This window comes from Sinocyclocheilus rhinocerous, unplaced genomic scaffold, assembly GCF_001515625.1.
Source record: "Sinocyclocheilus rhinocerous isolate Xijiao unplaced genomic scaffold, SAMN03320098_v1.1 scaffold1214, whole genome shotgun sequence".
NCBI lineage: Eukaryota > Metazoa > Chordata > Actinopteri > Cypriniformes > Cyprinidae > Sinocyclocheilus > Sinocyclocheilus rhinocerous.
Window position 1 is genome coordinate 1,143,190 of NW_015627891.1, and position 16,537 is coordinate 1,159,726.

The 16,537-nt window shown below is 35.0% G+C and overlaps 1 protein-coding gene across 5 annotated transcripts in view; it reads left to right on the plus strand.

The window, feature by feature from the left end:
- The window catches only part of LOC107736840 (adhesion G protein-coupled receptor B3-like), a 195,634-nt gene that overhangs the window by 171,312 nt on the left and 7,785 nt on the right, over window positions 1-16,537 (plus strand). For 3 of the 5 annotated variants that reach the window (XM_016548193.1, XM_016548195.1, XM_016548196.1), the window contains 7 exons: window positions 4,777-4,927; window positions 7,556-7,625; window positions 7,991-8,057; window positions 8,530-8,615; window positions 11,749-11,920; window positions 13,086-13,181; window positions 15,033-15,072. In XM_016548193.1, the coding sequence (XP_016403679.1) occupies window positions 4,777-4,927; window positions 7,556-7,625; window positions 7,991-8,057; window positions 8,530-8,615; window positions 11,749-11,920; window positions 13,086-13,181; window positions 15,033-15,072 (682 nt within the window). Of the gene's footprint in view, window positions 1-4,776; window positions 4,928-7,555; window positions 7,626-7,990; window positions 8,058-8,529; window positions 8,616-10,698; window positions 10,789-11,748; window positions 11,921-13,085; window positions 13,182-14,089; window positions 14,130-15,032; window positions 15,073-16,537 lie in introns of all 5 variants that reach the window. The other 2 variants (XM_016548197.1, XM_016548194.1) reach the window with 2 other exon arrangements.

A 16,537-nucleotide genomic window follows, 5' to 3' on the forward strand; every position in this document is an offset into this window, starting at 1 on the left:
TATTAGATTACCGTGATTTGAACAACTCGTGATAAATAAATACTGTCCAGCATAAAGCACCGTTTTCACAGTCTCACGTGCGTACAGCACGCAGAGTAGTTTCGTTTTGAGTGAAAACAGGGTGGAAAAGCTGGGAGGTTTTAAAAGAGTGCTAAGGGAATTATACAAATTAATATATTAATGAATTAATTATATGAATGTACCTCTGAAGGTTCTGACTGTCTTCAGAAACGATTCGATGGGATTTTGTTTTCATCTTCGCTCCATGTAATACTTAAAGGAAGTGTTCTTAATCGCAATACTGCTTTGTCCACGGAGGTTACGGGAAACAGCTTTTCCATAAGCGCCGCCTGCTGTCAGCGAGTGGATTTACAGAGACTTATATTTACATTCAGCCTGTGTGCAGTTTCTGTCTGGCCAAAAATGGACCGAATTTGCATGCCCTGCTGTAAATTTTTACCGGTTGATGAAAAACAAGCTTATATAGATTCTACACATTTAAACAATTCAGATAACGTTATCTAGAATTATTTATGGAGCAGATAAAATACATATAATCATTCTAATTTAAAGTATATCCAAACAGAGATAAGTGTTCATGTAAGTGTGAAAATTTTGTTGCATTTAGCACACACTTACTGAGGCTGCATTTATTTGAACAAAAATACAGTAAAAGCAGTAATATTCTGAAATAGTATTACCATTTAAAATAGCTGCTTTCTATTTTAATGTATTTTTCAGCTGCCATTAATCCAGTCACATGATCCTTCAGAAATCATAATAATGATTATATGCTGATTTGGTGTTCAAGAAACATTTCTTATTTTTATCAGTTTTTATTTTTGCCACAAATATCTTTATTGTGTCTCTTTTGATTAATTTAATGCATCTTTGCTAAATAAAAGTATTCATTTATTTTTTTTAAAAGTCTTAATGACCCCAAGTTTTAGAACAGTAGTAGATCAATAAAAAAATGACCCAAAAAAGCCCCAAAAGTTGTAGAGATTGTAAAGATTTATAGTAATTGTAGAGCTGTGGCGTTTCCTCTGAGTCAGTCTGAATGAATCAGTCTGAATGAACAATATAATGGCTTTAATGGGAAAAGACTTAATTAAAAAAGTAAGCAAACAACAGTTAGATATAACCACCGTTATGTCAAAATAAGACCTGAAATTGCCTGAAAACATGATCTGTGGGAGTTTTTAGTGAGTAATCAGCTTGGTGAAATTGAAGGTAAATCTCAGTGTCTGTGACCAATATTAACCTAGCTTTGACGACTGATGATCCGAAAAATTCAAAAATAGTTAAAAGTTAACTATTAAAAAGAATAGCTGAACATAAATTCACAAATAAAATATATTGTTTAAATTGTTACTGCCTTGAGTTATTATTTTGGAATAAATGTAAAATGCTTAAAAACACTAACTTGATGAGATTCATGCTTGGCTTTAATAAATAGAATATTGATTACATTGTTAATGTAAAAATATAAAATAGTTTTTTTTCTGATAGTGTAAATAATGTTTATTTCACCTAGAAAACGTGACTGGGTCATGAATTTACATTAGATTAAAAAAAAAAAAGAACTGTGAGGACTTTGCCTCCTCATTTCAGAACACCACTGTTGTAGAGATTGATTGATAGAGATGACACAGTGGTGTTGGCAATTTACTTTTTTCTTTTACAGTGTTATGTAAACAGAGGCTACAGTGAAAGTAGGCCATAATGCCCTTCTAATTCTAGAAGTCAAGTAACAGTGCATGTAAAAGAGAACATTGGTCCAGGAGGTCGTCTGGTTTAGTAACTTCAAACTGAATCTCTCAGATGTTGTATGTATGAGCTCATGAAAGCTGCTTTACTGAGGAATTGTGGTTTTATGGCAGCGTGAGAGAGCTCATCAGCATTAGGTGTCCCATCGCATGCTGCCAGCTGATCCATTTTCACAGCATTCGTCCTGGCCGCATCAGGTGGACTGGGAGCAGGTGGAAGCAGGGACTTCATTATGTCCCGTCCAGCTAGTCTCTTGCTCATGTCAGCTATGTTTCCAACTCTTTTCTCTGCCACGAGCATCCAGGTTCTCCCTCTGTCAGATTCACTTGTCGGCGGCTAGCCGGTGGGTGGATTTGTCTCCAAGTTCACCACCCGTAATGTGTTTTAACAAAGTAAGATTTTAAAAATGTCTAAAGTGTGTTGATAAATTTTATGCTCTTCTCTAAAATATGGAAATGTGACAAGTGTCATGAAACATTCATTTGTCAAATGTGGTGGGAACCCCGGTTTTAAAAGAGAGGCGTTTTTGTCACATGCTGATCATCCCAAAAGGATTTGCATGGAACACATCGACTGCCAAATTCAGTGAGGAAGATACTCATTTGGTGAGAAAGATGGTAATATTTTGTGGTTTTGGTGCTGAAGGCATTTCTCTGACTGCTCACTGTTGTTGACAAAGTGTTGAGAATGTCCGGAGCACATATGTTCTAATTGCAGCGAGATTTCCTAGATTTGGATTTAGAAGCATGAGATGTTGGTCGGGGTGGGTTGTATGACACATATCACAGTATGAATAAATTGAGATAGATAGATAGATAGATAGATAGATAGACTACCATTGAAAACTTTTGGCTAGAAAATACAGCAAAAACAGTTATATTGTGAAATATTACAAATTAAAGTAACTGTTTTCTATTTTAATATGTTTTAAAATGTGATTTATTCCTGTGATGGCAAAGCTGAATTTGCAGCAGTCATTACTCCAGTCTTCAGTGTCACATGATCCTTCAGAAATCATAATAATAACCTGATTTGCTGCTCAAGAAACATTTCTTATCATTATCAATGTTGAAAACAGTTATGATGCTTAATATTTTTTGTGAAAACCATGATACTGTTTTTCAGGAATCTTTGATGAATAGAAAGTTCAAATCAACAGCACTTATTTGAAATATATATTTCACTTAAAGTCTTTACTGTCACTTTTGATCAATTTAATGCATTCTTACTAATAAAAGTATTTGTGACCCTGGAGCACAAAACCAGTCTTAAGTAGCACAGGTATATTTGTAGCAATAGCCAAAAATGCATTGTATGGGTCAAAATTATCGATTTTTCTTTTATGCCAAAAAGATATTTTGTAAATTTCCTACCGTAAATATATCAAAATGTATTATCATTAGTAATATGCATTGCTAAGGACTTCATTTGGACAACCTTATAGGCGATTTTTTCAATATTAGTTTTTTTTTTGCACCCTCAGATTCCAGATTTTCAAATAGTTGTATCTCGGCCAAATATTGTCCTATCATAACAAATCATACATCAATGGAAAGCTTATTTAGTGAAACCTAACCCCCCAAAAAATTCACCCTTATGACTGGTTTTGTGGTCCAGGGTCACTTTTTTTTTTTTTTTCAAAAAATATCTTAATTAATATCTTAATATCCCATTATTTTCTGTTTATATTTAGAACTAAATGAAGTCAAATGTTTTAATCCAAACCATACCCACAAGACCACATTTCTACAACACAGTACAGGTCCAAGAATAGGTCGAAAATATAAAATTAACTCTGTTATTACGTGTGCTTCTACCCATGTTGTGTACCTTATTCGATGTCCATGTGGTCTGTGTTATGTGGGAAAAACATCTCGTCAATTGAAACAAAGGATCAGTGAGCGTAAGAGCTCCATTAGGAGAAAAGATACTACTTACCCAGTTGCTGCGCATTTCCTCTCTTTTAATCATGATGTGTCCTCCCTACGTTTCTTGGAGATTGAAAAGGTGTCTGTTCCACCAAGAGGTGGTGACATTGATACCCTTTTATTAAGACGCAAGTTGTTTTGGATTGTGAGCAAACTTTATCACCCTTGGGGTTAAATGATGAAGCATTATTTAATGTAATGTTGTAAAGTGTTCTTATTGTACATCTAAGTGTCTGTTTGATCAAGATGGGATGATATTGTAACTCTGTCAAGATTTGAATTGTCTGATATTGTGACTTTACAAACACGATTAACTTTGCGTTTAAATGGTGTAATACCATCTGTTTGTAATGTTGTAAAGTGTTTTTTATTGGAGCCCTTGTTATTTATGATGTATGAGTTGGTGATTGATCCACATGTAATGTCGATGACACTCATTGGTTGGGAGTGTATTTAAAAATGTTTTGACTTTAATAGTATGTATATGCCAGATGAAGGTCAGTGGACCGAAACATTGCTTTTGTTAATAAACTTCAATATTTAGCAAGAACTGCTAGTGTGCGGGGTTAGTTACATCTTTATAGTTTGGACTTGACAGTTTTGTAAAACCTTTTTTCCTACGCACCTCTAGTTTTTTCAGGTGTTTTCAGGTGAGTTTGTGTTGATTACAACACAGTACACACCATCAAAGCTCTCAGCCCTAAATGATGGTCTAGACAAGTCAATGTTATCTGTCTGCAACTTTGTTGTTTTTCAGTCACAAACTTTTCATGACACCTTGTATGAAAATCAAAATGAGTAGATGAAATGAGGGATCCATTATTTTGTACCTCAGTGTTTTCAATCATGGTGGTTTCAGTGAGTTTTAGATTTCTTTCTTGTGATTTTAATTCATTTTAATGAGTGAATATAAGTGCTTTTCATCCAACCTTTGCCTCAGTCAATGTGATATTCCACTGACAGTCCAAAAAACCCTCATTTAGACTTGTTTTAAATGTTTCATTTAGACTTGTTAGAATGTTTCAAAGTGTTTTATCAGTTCCTTTTCTTTTTCTCTTTCTCTCTGTTAAATGGACAGGGTATATGCACGATGACAACTGCATTTCTGCACTTCTTTTTCCTGGCGTCCTTCTGCTGGGTTTTGACAGAAGCTTGGCAGTCCTATATGGCTGTGACAGGGAAAGTTCGGACCAGGCTCATCCGGAAACGCTTCCTCTGCCTGGGATGGGGTGAGTGCTTGGATCTCCATTACACTTACAGTATCTTTACATCTCTCCCTCTTTCTTTCTCTCAGTCTCTATTTCTTCACTAATGTACATTTTTACTGCTCGATCATCATCATGCAGACGGTATTTACTTCTCAAATGTGGACGATGTGAGTGGGTAATTTTTAAATATAATTTCGTATGTTCCATACCTCCCCAGGGTTTCTTATACAGGACCACTTTATGCACACATCAGATTGATTACAGAAGAGCTAACACTCATCCCTCCAGTTACCTAGCAACAAACAAGGCTCTCTCTTTCCATCATTGCAGAGTTTTGCTTTGTGCAGAGCAAAAAGACAAGACAGAAGAAGATAGACAAAGATATGTGAACCGTTTATTAGTTTGGCTATTCTGATAAACACTGATGGTGGATTAATTAAATTATTGGTATCTGTGAAATGTTTCTTGTTCGCATCAGTTGTACAGTGGTTGTTTTTAACAAGACTCAAATTTTAGATCTATATGGTTATGTGCCGATCATAAGTGGTTTGTGTTCAGTATATCAGAGCTTAATGGCGGTGGAATTCATAAGTGACCTCTGCTATCAAATGAACTTGTTGCTCCTGCTTTTGTATCAGTCCATGACTCCATTGCCATAACAACGGTTGCTAACCTTCCAGATCATTATACCTCCGTTAATGTCTACCTCTAGCATGACACGACACAAAAATTATATACAATAAAAAAAAAAGATATAATAAAAAAGTTTTTTAAAAAAAGCATATATTAAGTATAAATATATTGTAAAATATTATTATAAATATAAATATATAAAATGTGAAAATGATATATAATTAAATGTGTGAATGTGTGTGTGTGTGTGTATATAAATATATATATGATTAAATGTGTGTTTCAAATAAATGCTGTTCTTTTGAACTTGAAAAAAACAACTCACAGATTCACCAAAAATATTAAGCAGCACAACTTTACCCCAGATGTTTTTTACTTTTAATGTTTTATTGTAAACAACTGTACAGTAATATTTTTTATTAATTTAGTGGTCTGATAAAAACTTTTCAAGTGAAAAGTATTTAATCTCCTTTGAGTGTTTTCTCTTTTTGTTAGATACATAGTGTCTCAGTGTAGAAGTACTAATCTGAAACATCTTTTAAGGATCAAAAAACCAACAGCTGGTCTCCTTAATTGCATGACCCCTATTCAGGTCATAGGAACACAAGTGGCACGTCGTTCTCGCTATCAGGCAGACTATGCTGTGTTTGTTCATCTGAACTATAAATCCACAGGTATAATTTGTATCTGTGATGGAACAACCATATCATGATGGAGAGTTTCCAGGTCAAATTCATTAATCCTTCTCAGATACTCCGTCTTTTTTCGTCCATCCGGAGACTAATGTTAACTTTGTGGTACAAACAGTGGTGCTGTGTGCACTGCAGTGTGCTTTTCAATTGGTTGAGGATGAAACTGCTTGGTGGCTAGGGGCGGAGTTTCGTTTAGACTCAGCAAGGGGAGGGGGGCACCACAAGAGCCCTCGCTGGCTCTTCAGACAAGCTGATTGCATCAATAAATTTAGCCACCAGCGAGAGAGGGACGGTGTTAATATTCAGATCACGGGACAGTGGCAGGAGCAGAAAGAGCCCTTTCATAATGGCAGTCCTGCTTGAGACCAGCAAAGATGAGAGACGGAGAAATAGAGAGTGAGGATTAGAAAGATAGCAGATATGATATTATACTTCAGCTCAAGACCTGTTTGATCGTTTCAGCCTTTCCGTTTAAAAGCAGTTGTGCTAATTGCATTTCAAAATGCTGGGTTTAGTGTAAAACTCCAGGGATTCTAATTAGATTGTTTACCTGCTCTCATGTCACAAGCAATTTAGAAGTTGTATCGTTTCTTGAAAACCTGATGTGCTTCTGAAGACCTGCAGTGGTGTTTGTTAAGGCAAGCAACATTTACTGTTGCTCATACTCACAGTTAATTAATAAAACTAATTAATATGCAAATGTGTTTATGATTAGAGATCATGATATAATTATATATTTGTACCATATTGGCTATCAGCCGGTATTAGTGATTGTTTTTAACTGAATTGTATATGTCAGTCTTCACAACACTGATAAATGTAATCTTTAACAAATAACAACAAAAAAAAAATAAATAAACTTTTCATGCTGTACACTTCTAATATTGTAATGGCTGCATTAACCTGTAGCATTTAAAACTATTTATTTTAGTTTTTTTTTTCCAAAAATAAATTTTATTTAAAATACTTAAAATAATAAGTTTTTTTTATTATTATATATATATATATATATTAGGCTTGCCGCGATAGACGGTGCTGACGGGCAATTTTATTATATACAATACAATTTATATTTTATACAATTTTATTATAGAAAATTTATATGCATATATTATCACTTTTCAAAGGAATAAAACAGCCCAAAATATCCTTTATATCCTTTAGCATCATAGCAGCTGGTTTTGCATGGACAAGCACCACTCATATTAGTTTCTTTTCATTCTTTACCTCTTACTGGAGCTACTGTACATGTGCTGTGAATGTCTCCAGCCCTGAAGGATTACCCAGTATGTGGCCTTTAATCATTCCTATGTCTCTTTTGAAGGATTGCCTGCTTTAGTGGTCGCTATCTCAATGGGATTCACAAAAGCAAAAGGATACGGGACACCTCAGTAGTAAGACAACCTTTTTTTTCTTATTTGTTCTTCATGTTTACCCAGAAAACTTAAAAGACCCCGCACATAGCCCATGTAAATCTTTCCAATTAAAACAGTAGTATGAAGTAATGAGTCAGAGCCATGAGATTGCAACAGTCCCACCTAGTTCTCCCGACAATACCTGGATATAAACAGTGTTTTAAGATCTCTTTAGAGTTCTTGTTCCATACTAAAAGTCTCTCATGTGGAACCATGACATATGGCTCCAGATCCCCAGACACTCAAGGACGATACGACTGTGTACTGCCATGCCCCATTAAGTTGATGCCGGATGTTACATTTTATGCAAGATTTGCTGATATTTGGGTTTTTTGTGTTTGCAGCTGTTGGCTATCTCTGGAAGGTGGTCTTCTCTATGCATTTGTGGGACCTGCTGCTGCAGTGGTGCTGGTAATTTTACACTTTGTTTATTTACAGTCATTTACCAGTCTTAACTACACACACCAGTGCCTTTATATTGTTTTATGTCATTTACTGGACTAGTCTGCCGTGCCAACATTGAAATAGAAAATTGCCTCACTCCATCGTAGTACGGTTTGAAGATTGTGACCCCAGTCATTTATATGCACCATTAAACAGTTAGTTTCTAGGCTGAATCAAGATGTAATAGTGGCACAGATTCACACTACCATGCCTCTACACAATACAAAACAGTAGATTTATAGCTATATTGTTGCATTTTTAAAGTCTAGCTTGTAAAATTCTCAAGTGCATTGGAAAGCACTTTCATTTTTTTTATGTTCAAAGAAAGCTTTAACATTTAGTCATTACTAAAGACAGTGCTTGAGCCGTATTGTTAATATACTGCAGTTTGATGATACAGTATCAGGCCCTGACGGTGTTACTGTATGTGTGGTTACAGGTTAACATGGTGATTGGTATTCTAGTGTTTAATAAACTGGTTTCGAGAGATGGGATCCTGGATAAGAAACTAAAACACAGAGCAGGGTAAGTGTCAATTAGCTACATGACACCAACATATATATGAAAAATATCAAACTCATAAATTCTGTTCCAAAATCTATGTATTGGGTTCACAAGATGCTCCGGTGTCCTGACAATTTACAAAAAATTTAAATATGTTCTACTAGTTATGTTATTTACTGCCTCTGGTATCATTTGTTGTCAAAAAGGAAACCTGTTTCTTAGAAATGGGAAGTTAGTTGGCTGATATTTTCATTCTAAAATGTCTTTTAGCAAATAATATTGTAATGTGTCTTGTTGACAATTTGGACAGCTTGCAATAACTTGTTGCTGCTTTCTGTCATCCTGTCAGTTAGCAAGATTGCTACGGCGAAGAGATGAAGAAGCACACCTACACTATGGTTCAAAATTTTGGGATCAGTAAGATTATTTTTTTTTTTTTAATAAATACTTTTATTCAGCAAGGATGCATTAAATATAACAAAAGTGACAGTAAATACATTTACATTTTTAAAGATTTCTGTTTCAAATAAATGCTGTTCTTTTGTACTTTCTATTCATCAAAGAATCCTGAAAAAAAAACAATGTTTTTGTTTCTGCAAAAACATTCAACCTGTTATCATCAGCAATAAGAAATGTTTCTTGAGCCGCTGAAAATTCTAATTTCCCATTCCAATAATAAATTCAATTTAAAAATATATTACAGTTGTTTTTTTCTCATATATTACAGTGAATAATATTTCACATTATTGCTGTTTTTACTTTTTTGATCACACAAATTCAGCCTTGGTGAGCATAAGAAACTTCTTTCAAAAACTTTTAAAAACCTTACTGATCCCAAACATTTGAACTGTGATGTATTTTATCATACAAATTCAAGATGTTTTGCTAATAAAAACCTATTCACCATAACCTAATAAAACTACTCATTTGCCCAATATTTGTGTGTGCTACACATGTTGTATGCTTATTAGAGTATTTTGTTGTTTTCTTAGCAACATGCTAACACCAAACTGTATTGGAATCAACTGTGAGCTTCAAGCTAAACTTCTTTAAAAAATAGTTGCCTATGTTGACAGAAGACTGCAGACCTCATTAGGTTTGGGAACAGAGCTAAAGTGTCAGCGTATGACAAAACTGCAGAAACAGGAAGCCTCATCCCAAATTTACATTAGTTGAGCCAATAGAGTTATTTCCATCCCAGTCCAGTTGCTCAAACTAACAGATTACAATTCTGGTGCTACTAAAGGTGCAGAAATTACACACTTCATCTTTGATGAAGTCCACAAAGGGCTGTATCTCCTAGTGAAACATCCACCACCTCTGCTTTGGTACAATCAGACCACCATGTAAATACATTCCCTTTGTGTTGTCTGGTTATTTGGCTGTTCTGCAGGCAGATGAGCGAGCCCCATACAGGATTAACTTTAAAATGTGCCAAATGTGGTAATAAAATTAATAATAATTTTATACTTGTAGTCAATGACTAGCATATTTGATTATTTTATTTATTTTATTATTGCAATAAAATAGTAGTAGTAGTAGTAATAATTACAACAATAATAATAATAAATGTTGTATTTTATATCTGTAGTCATTGACTAGTATATTTATGCAATAAAATGTAGCAGTAATAATAATAATAATAATAAAGAAGCATATTGTATTTTATACCATGGTCTGTCTGAATACTTGATTCTGATTGGCTGGCATTAAAAACCGTTTAATGCACAGGTAGTTCCAAGTCAGTTTAATCATCATTCTATATTAATGTGTTGCTTTCATCGATGCACACAAACACACACGTCACTCGCACCGAGAGATAGAGAGAGATCGGAGATTGCGTTGCGCACACAGAAATATTCAGGAGTATAGAAACCTATTGTCAACGCTGCCCTGTGACTTTTATGAATAAAATAGCTTAGATACTGGATCGCTGCATTATATTCCTCAAAGACTGTAATGTTATGATTAATCTCAGATCTTGATGGTTTGTTCAAGGCTTAGAGCTTCTCATTAAAGTTTTTTTTAATGCCTTTGGAGAAAATTAATGGGTAAAAATACTTTTGGGACCAAGGCCAAAAATCCATCTTTTTTTGTTGTTCAGCGAGCCCCATACAGGATTAACTTTAAAATGTGCCAAATGTGGTGTCGTCTCAACTACTACTTTATCAGCAACAGCGGCCAGCAACGCCATGTAAGTGCCCACCGATGCCTCAGCAGATCGATTATGCTGATTAAGCTGCATGCAAGAGTGTGCGTGTGACTTTATACGTGTGTGTCCTTCCCCTTGCCTCGGGGAAGGAGATTTGTGGAGGTGTTAAATGAACAGCTGGCTCTTGTTCTTTGTCTGTAATATGTCGACACACTCTATTGGAACAATGTATTGGTTGTTGTGTGCTCCTGGACTCATTTATGTGCTGATGGCAATTTAGGACATGTGCATGTGCATGCTTTCATCTGGAATGAAACTGGCAACCAGAGTACCCCTATCTCCTCTTCATCATATGTGTTCTTTAGAGCTCAACAGTAGTCTTCTGTAAAGTAAAAATCCCCATCATTTTCTCCATAGAGAAGGCTATATTTTACAATGCCATATAAACCTTTCTAGACAGACCTACCGTGAGATCCGTGAGTTAAGCAATGTCAGAAGCCACAAGTCAGTTTGATTTTAACATAATTTTTATTAAAACATTGGAGCCTCCCTACAATCTCAAACTAGTATGTAAAATATTCAAATAATAGTTAAATATTTTATTTTATTATGATTATAATTATATATGATATTAATGTGTTGCTTTCATCGATGCACACAAACACACACGTCACTCGCACCGAGAGATAGAGAGAGATCGGAGATTGCGTTGCGCACACAGAAATATTCAGGAGTATAGAAACCTATTGTCAACGCTGCCCTGTGACTTTTATGAATAAAATAGCTTAGATACTGGATCGCTGCATTATATTCCTCAAAGACTGTAATGTTATGATTAATCTCAGATCTTGATGGTTTGTTCAAGGCTTAGAGCTTCTCATTAAAGTTTTTTTTAATGCCTTTGGAGAAAATTAATGGGTAAAAATACTTTTGGGACCAAGGCCAAAAATCCATCTTTTTTTGTTGTTCAGTCCACTATCTCTCTCTCTCTCTCTGTCTCAGGGCCTCCCTATGGAGTTCCTGTGTCGTTCTCCCTCTGTTAGCTCTCACCTGGATGTCTGCGGTGCTGGCCATGACGGACAAACGCTCAATTCTATTCCAGATCCTCTTTGCGGTCTTTGACTCCCTGCAAGGCTTTGTCATAGTCATGGTCCACTGTATACTCAGAAGAGAGGTAGGGCTGGATCCACTATAATCCCTTACTTTTCTTCTCTTTTCCTTCAGCATTTCAGCAGACTGTCTTTCATTTATTAAAATGCCCAGTTTATTTTACTCCTTGTCCAGTCTTAATTTAAGGGATGAATATGAATATTCTGTTATCATTTACTCACCATCATGTTGTTCCAAACCTGGATGACTTTCTTGCTTCTGTGAAACACAAAAGAAGATATTTTTGACTATACATTTAAAGAAAACCACATTCAGAAGAGCCAAACAAGCCAAACTCACCCTTAAAATCTGCCTGATCTCTGATGATCCCTCTTCCTCTTAAATAACTTTCCTGTTGGACTGACATAACCATGCCCTGTTATTATTATTATTTTTTTTAATCTGTCATTTAGAGATCACATCCACTGGTACCCATTCTGGTATGTAACAGCCACTTTCCAGGACCAATTAAAACCAAATCCCTACATGTTTTTACCTCGTTTAACATCTGGTTTCACAGAAGTGGGTTGCGAATGTTTCCTTTAAATAGTAGGATGTCCTTCTTTTTCCCCCTACATGAAACAATCTGGTAATTTCAGTGAACATAAAAAAAGAAGGATAAAAGGAATTTGTTGCTATATTTTATTTCGCAGGCTTATGAATTTTTATACACTTTTTTTGATAAGAAGTTATAAGTTATAAGAAGAATAGTTGATTCAGCAAAGACGCATTAAATGGATCAAAAGTGACAGTAGAGACATTTTATAAGGTTACAAAATATTTCTGTTTCAAATAAATGCTGTTCATCAAAGAATCCTAAAAAAAATGTGTGCACAGTTTTCACAAAAATATTAAGCAGCTCAACTGTTTTCAACATTGACAGTAATAAGAATTGCTTCTTAAGCAGCAAATCAGCATATAAGATTGATTTCTGAAGGATCATGTGACACTGACGACTGGAGTAATGGCTGCTGAATATTCAGCTTTGCCATCACAAAAATAACATGCATTTAAAAAATATATTAAAATACAAAACAGTCATTTTAAATTCTAAAAATATTTCACAAATCCAGTCTCGCTGAGATTTCTTTCCGACCCCAAACTTTCAAATCCTGAAGCAATGTGCTCTACTGAAATGTTTTGTACAATATACTTTTGCTTTGCTGAGTGACTAAAATAATGGTTCATAGGTTCAAGATGCCTTCAGATGTCGCCTGAGAAACTGTCAAGACCCCATCAATGCAGATGCAACTGGTACATTTCCCAACGGGCATGCACAGATCATGGTAAGACACTCGCCTCCTGGGACTTCAGTGTAAGAAACACTGTACATTCACGAGCTGGAATATGCTGACTTATAAATTAGCTGTGAAATCATTTGCATCCGGCATCTGTGCTATCAAAAGCGGGTGCTGTGACCTCTCAAAGTCCTCTTGATGGACTTTAATGCAGTGCTTTTTTCCTAGTATGAGTCTTTGTTATACAGTGTTATTGCTTAAACAGTTATGACAGGATATGTAGAATTGTCTTTGCTTAATAACAGCAAATCTTTTATCCATGTCCTTTGGCTTTCACCTGTCTCAGATGGGACCCATTTGTCATATTTCACATCAGTCTTTCTCATCCTTCACTGGCTTGAGGGAGTAATTGCTGTTAAAATGGTTCCGGAGATGCAGAACCACTGGCACATAATGATCACAGTTCTCATTTATGTTTTGATTTAAAGTTTCTTTACTAGAAGCATTTCACTATAATGAGGCCTCCGTTTGTGCAAATTGTCTTTGATTCGCTCATTTCGCTGCTGTTGATGGCTCCTCTATCGCCGCCTCTATTGTGATACCTGATTAATCCAATTCTATTTATAAGTGCTTTCAACAGATGACTATTTTCTCTGTGGGATGTGGTTAGACTGCAGACACAAGCTAGCAAAATCATACAATTTGAGAAGAATCCCATGACGGCATAGAAATGTTAGACTGTATTATATAATTTATGTATTATTCTGATTTTTCATAGTCAGTTAGACAGGAAAATGCTTTTGTGTGTGTCCGTGCGTGTGTGTGTGTGTGTGTGTGTGTGTGTGTGTGTCTGCATCTGTCAATGTTAAAATAAAGCTTCAGCTTTTATGTTGTAGTTCTGTCTAAATCAAACTCCTCTTGCATGTCTAAATTTCACTTCGTTTTTTTCCCCACAGACGGATTTTGAGAAAGATGTGGACATCGCATGTCGATCAGGTAAGAAACAGATGGTGCACTATTAACGTGTTTCCTAATTACTTCTCTCCTGGGCCAAAACGGCCCAAGAGAATAAACATTCGGGTTGCACATTAGAATTATGGAGTCCCAGTGGCACCGGGCTAATCATCCAACAGGACAGTATTCAATATTAAAGTGTAGGATTTTGTTACATTTGGATAGATACTGATACATACAATATCAGTGTTGAATCCCCTCTTTTTACGTTCACAGAATATTAAATTCATAGACTATTACTTTCATTGTATTAATAATATATCAACCTAATTAAAATATTTTTAAATGCTGTTAAATTTATTAAGCACAATTAACTGACAATATCAGCTCTGACCAGTCTTTAAATATTCAAGAAGTAAAACTTGTGTGTCTCTGGAGTACAAAAAAAGGTTTATGTTTTAGAAACTGTCCATATATTGATATTGTACATATCAGAATCAGTTTTAGTCATAATTATTTTATTTATATTTTATTTAGTTCCTCTTTATCTAGCTGCTGTATGGAATAAACCACGGAATCCATGAGTTTACTGTTTAATTGTCTCCCCTAAGTAAAGGGTTTGTGAAGAACAATGAAGCTTTTTAGTCCCTTGAAATTGGTTCAAAACAAGATTTTTGTTTCAAGATCTAGACAGAATTGTTGTATTGTTATAATGAAAGAATGCTGTTAAAAAAATTTAATTCTTCTGACATCCAGCCAACAAATTTTCATAGTCAGTTAGACAGGAAAATGCTTTTGTGTGTGTCCGTGCGTGTGTGTGTGTGTGTGTGTGTGTGTGTCTGCAACTGTCAATGTTAAAATAAAGCTTCAGCTTTTATGTTGTAGTTCTGTCTAAATCAAACTCCTCTTGCATGTCTAAATTTCACTTCGTTTTTTTCCCCACAGACGGATTTTGAGAAAGATGTGGACATCGCATGTCGATCAGGTAAGAAACAGATGGTGCACTATTAACGTGTTTCCTAATTACTTCTCTCCTGGGCCAAAACGGCCCAAGAGAATAAACATTCGGGTTGCACATTAGAATTATGGAGTCCCAGTGGCACCGGGCTAATCATCCAACAGGACAGTATTCAATATTAAAGTGTAGGATTTTGTTACATTTGGATAGATACTGATACATACAATATCAGTGTTGAATCCCCTCTTTTTACGTTCACAGAATATTAAATTCATAGACTATTACTTTCATTGTATTAATAATATATCAACCTAATTAAAATATTTTTAAATGCTGTTAAATTTATTAAGCACAATTAACTGACAATATCAGCTCTGACCAGTCTTTAAATATTCAAGAAGTAAAACTTGTGTGTCTCTGGAGTACAAAAAAAGGTTTATGTTTTAGAAACTGTCCATATATTGATATTGTACATATCAGAATCAGTTTTAGTCATAATTATTTTATTTATATTTTATTTAGTTCCTCTTTATCTAGCTGCTGTATGGAATAAACCACGGAATCCATGAGTTTACTGTTTAATTGTCTCCCCTAAGTAAAGGGTTGGTGAAGAACAATGAAGCTTTTTAGTCCCTTGAAATTGGTTCAAAACAAGATTTTTGTTTCAAGATCTAGACAGAATTGTTGTATTGTTATAATGAAAGAATGTTGTTAAAAAAATTTAATTCTTCTGACATCCAGCCAACAAAGTTCAAAACCGCATGAAGTCTTCATTACAGCCATTTTTCAGTTTGGATGTAGCATCGTTATGCCCCTAGACAGCATGGTGACTCTTCTCACATTTCCTGAAAGCACTAACTGGATTTGTTTGTCTGTCTGAAGGTGAAAATGTTGCATGATGCAACACAGTCTATTAGCCAGTTATGTGTGGGATTTAGACCAATGAGATTTCACTGTGGGTAGGTCTACACAGTGTGACGCCACATAAATAGAAACCAAGCAACTGATAAAATTTAGTGTTACTTATCGCAGCCAGAGCTCATTTAGACATTGATATGAGCTGCTAAATTACTTTAGCTGCATAATGAGATGTCATGACAGTTGTTTGAATGTTTTTTGTGTATCTTCACTTACGGCACATGTTATTTAAAGTCTCTAAAAACTAGATGACTAAAAAGGGCATAGTAAATCAGATAATTAGCCTACGCTGTAGCCCTGAAATGCAGCTATAGTAACACAATTTGCTAACCCTTTTGTTTTTGTTTTGAAAATGAGTGTAATAACAGCACCCTGACTCTAGTGTTCTTCATTAAAACTGGATTAAGCTCAGCTCAGAGAGTGATATTGTGTGACATTGTGTGTCCTTCATTAGGACAGCATAATAGAACTTTAATCCAAGGTTTACTTTAACTTACAAAAAGAAAAAAATTAACTATTAAATTAATTATTTTAAGGATGGTTACGTTTTATATATATATATATATATATATAT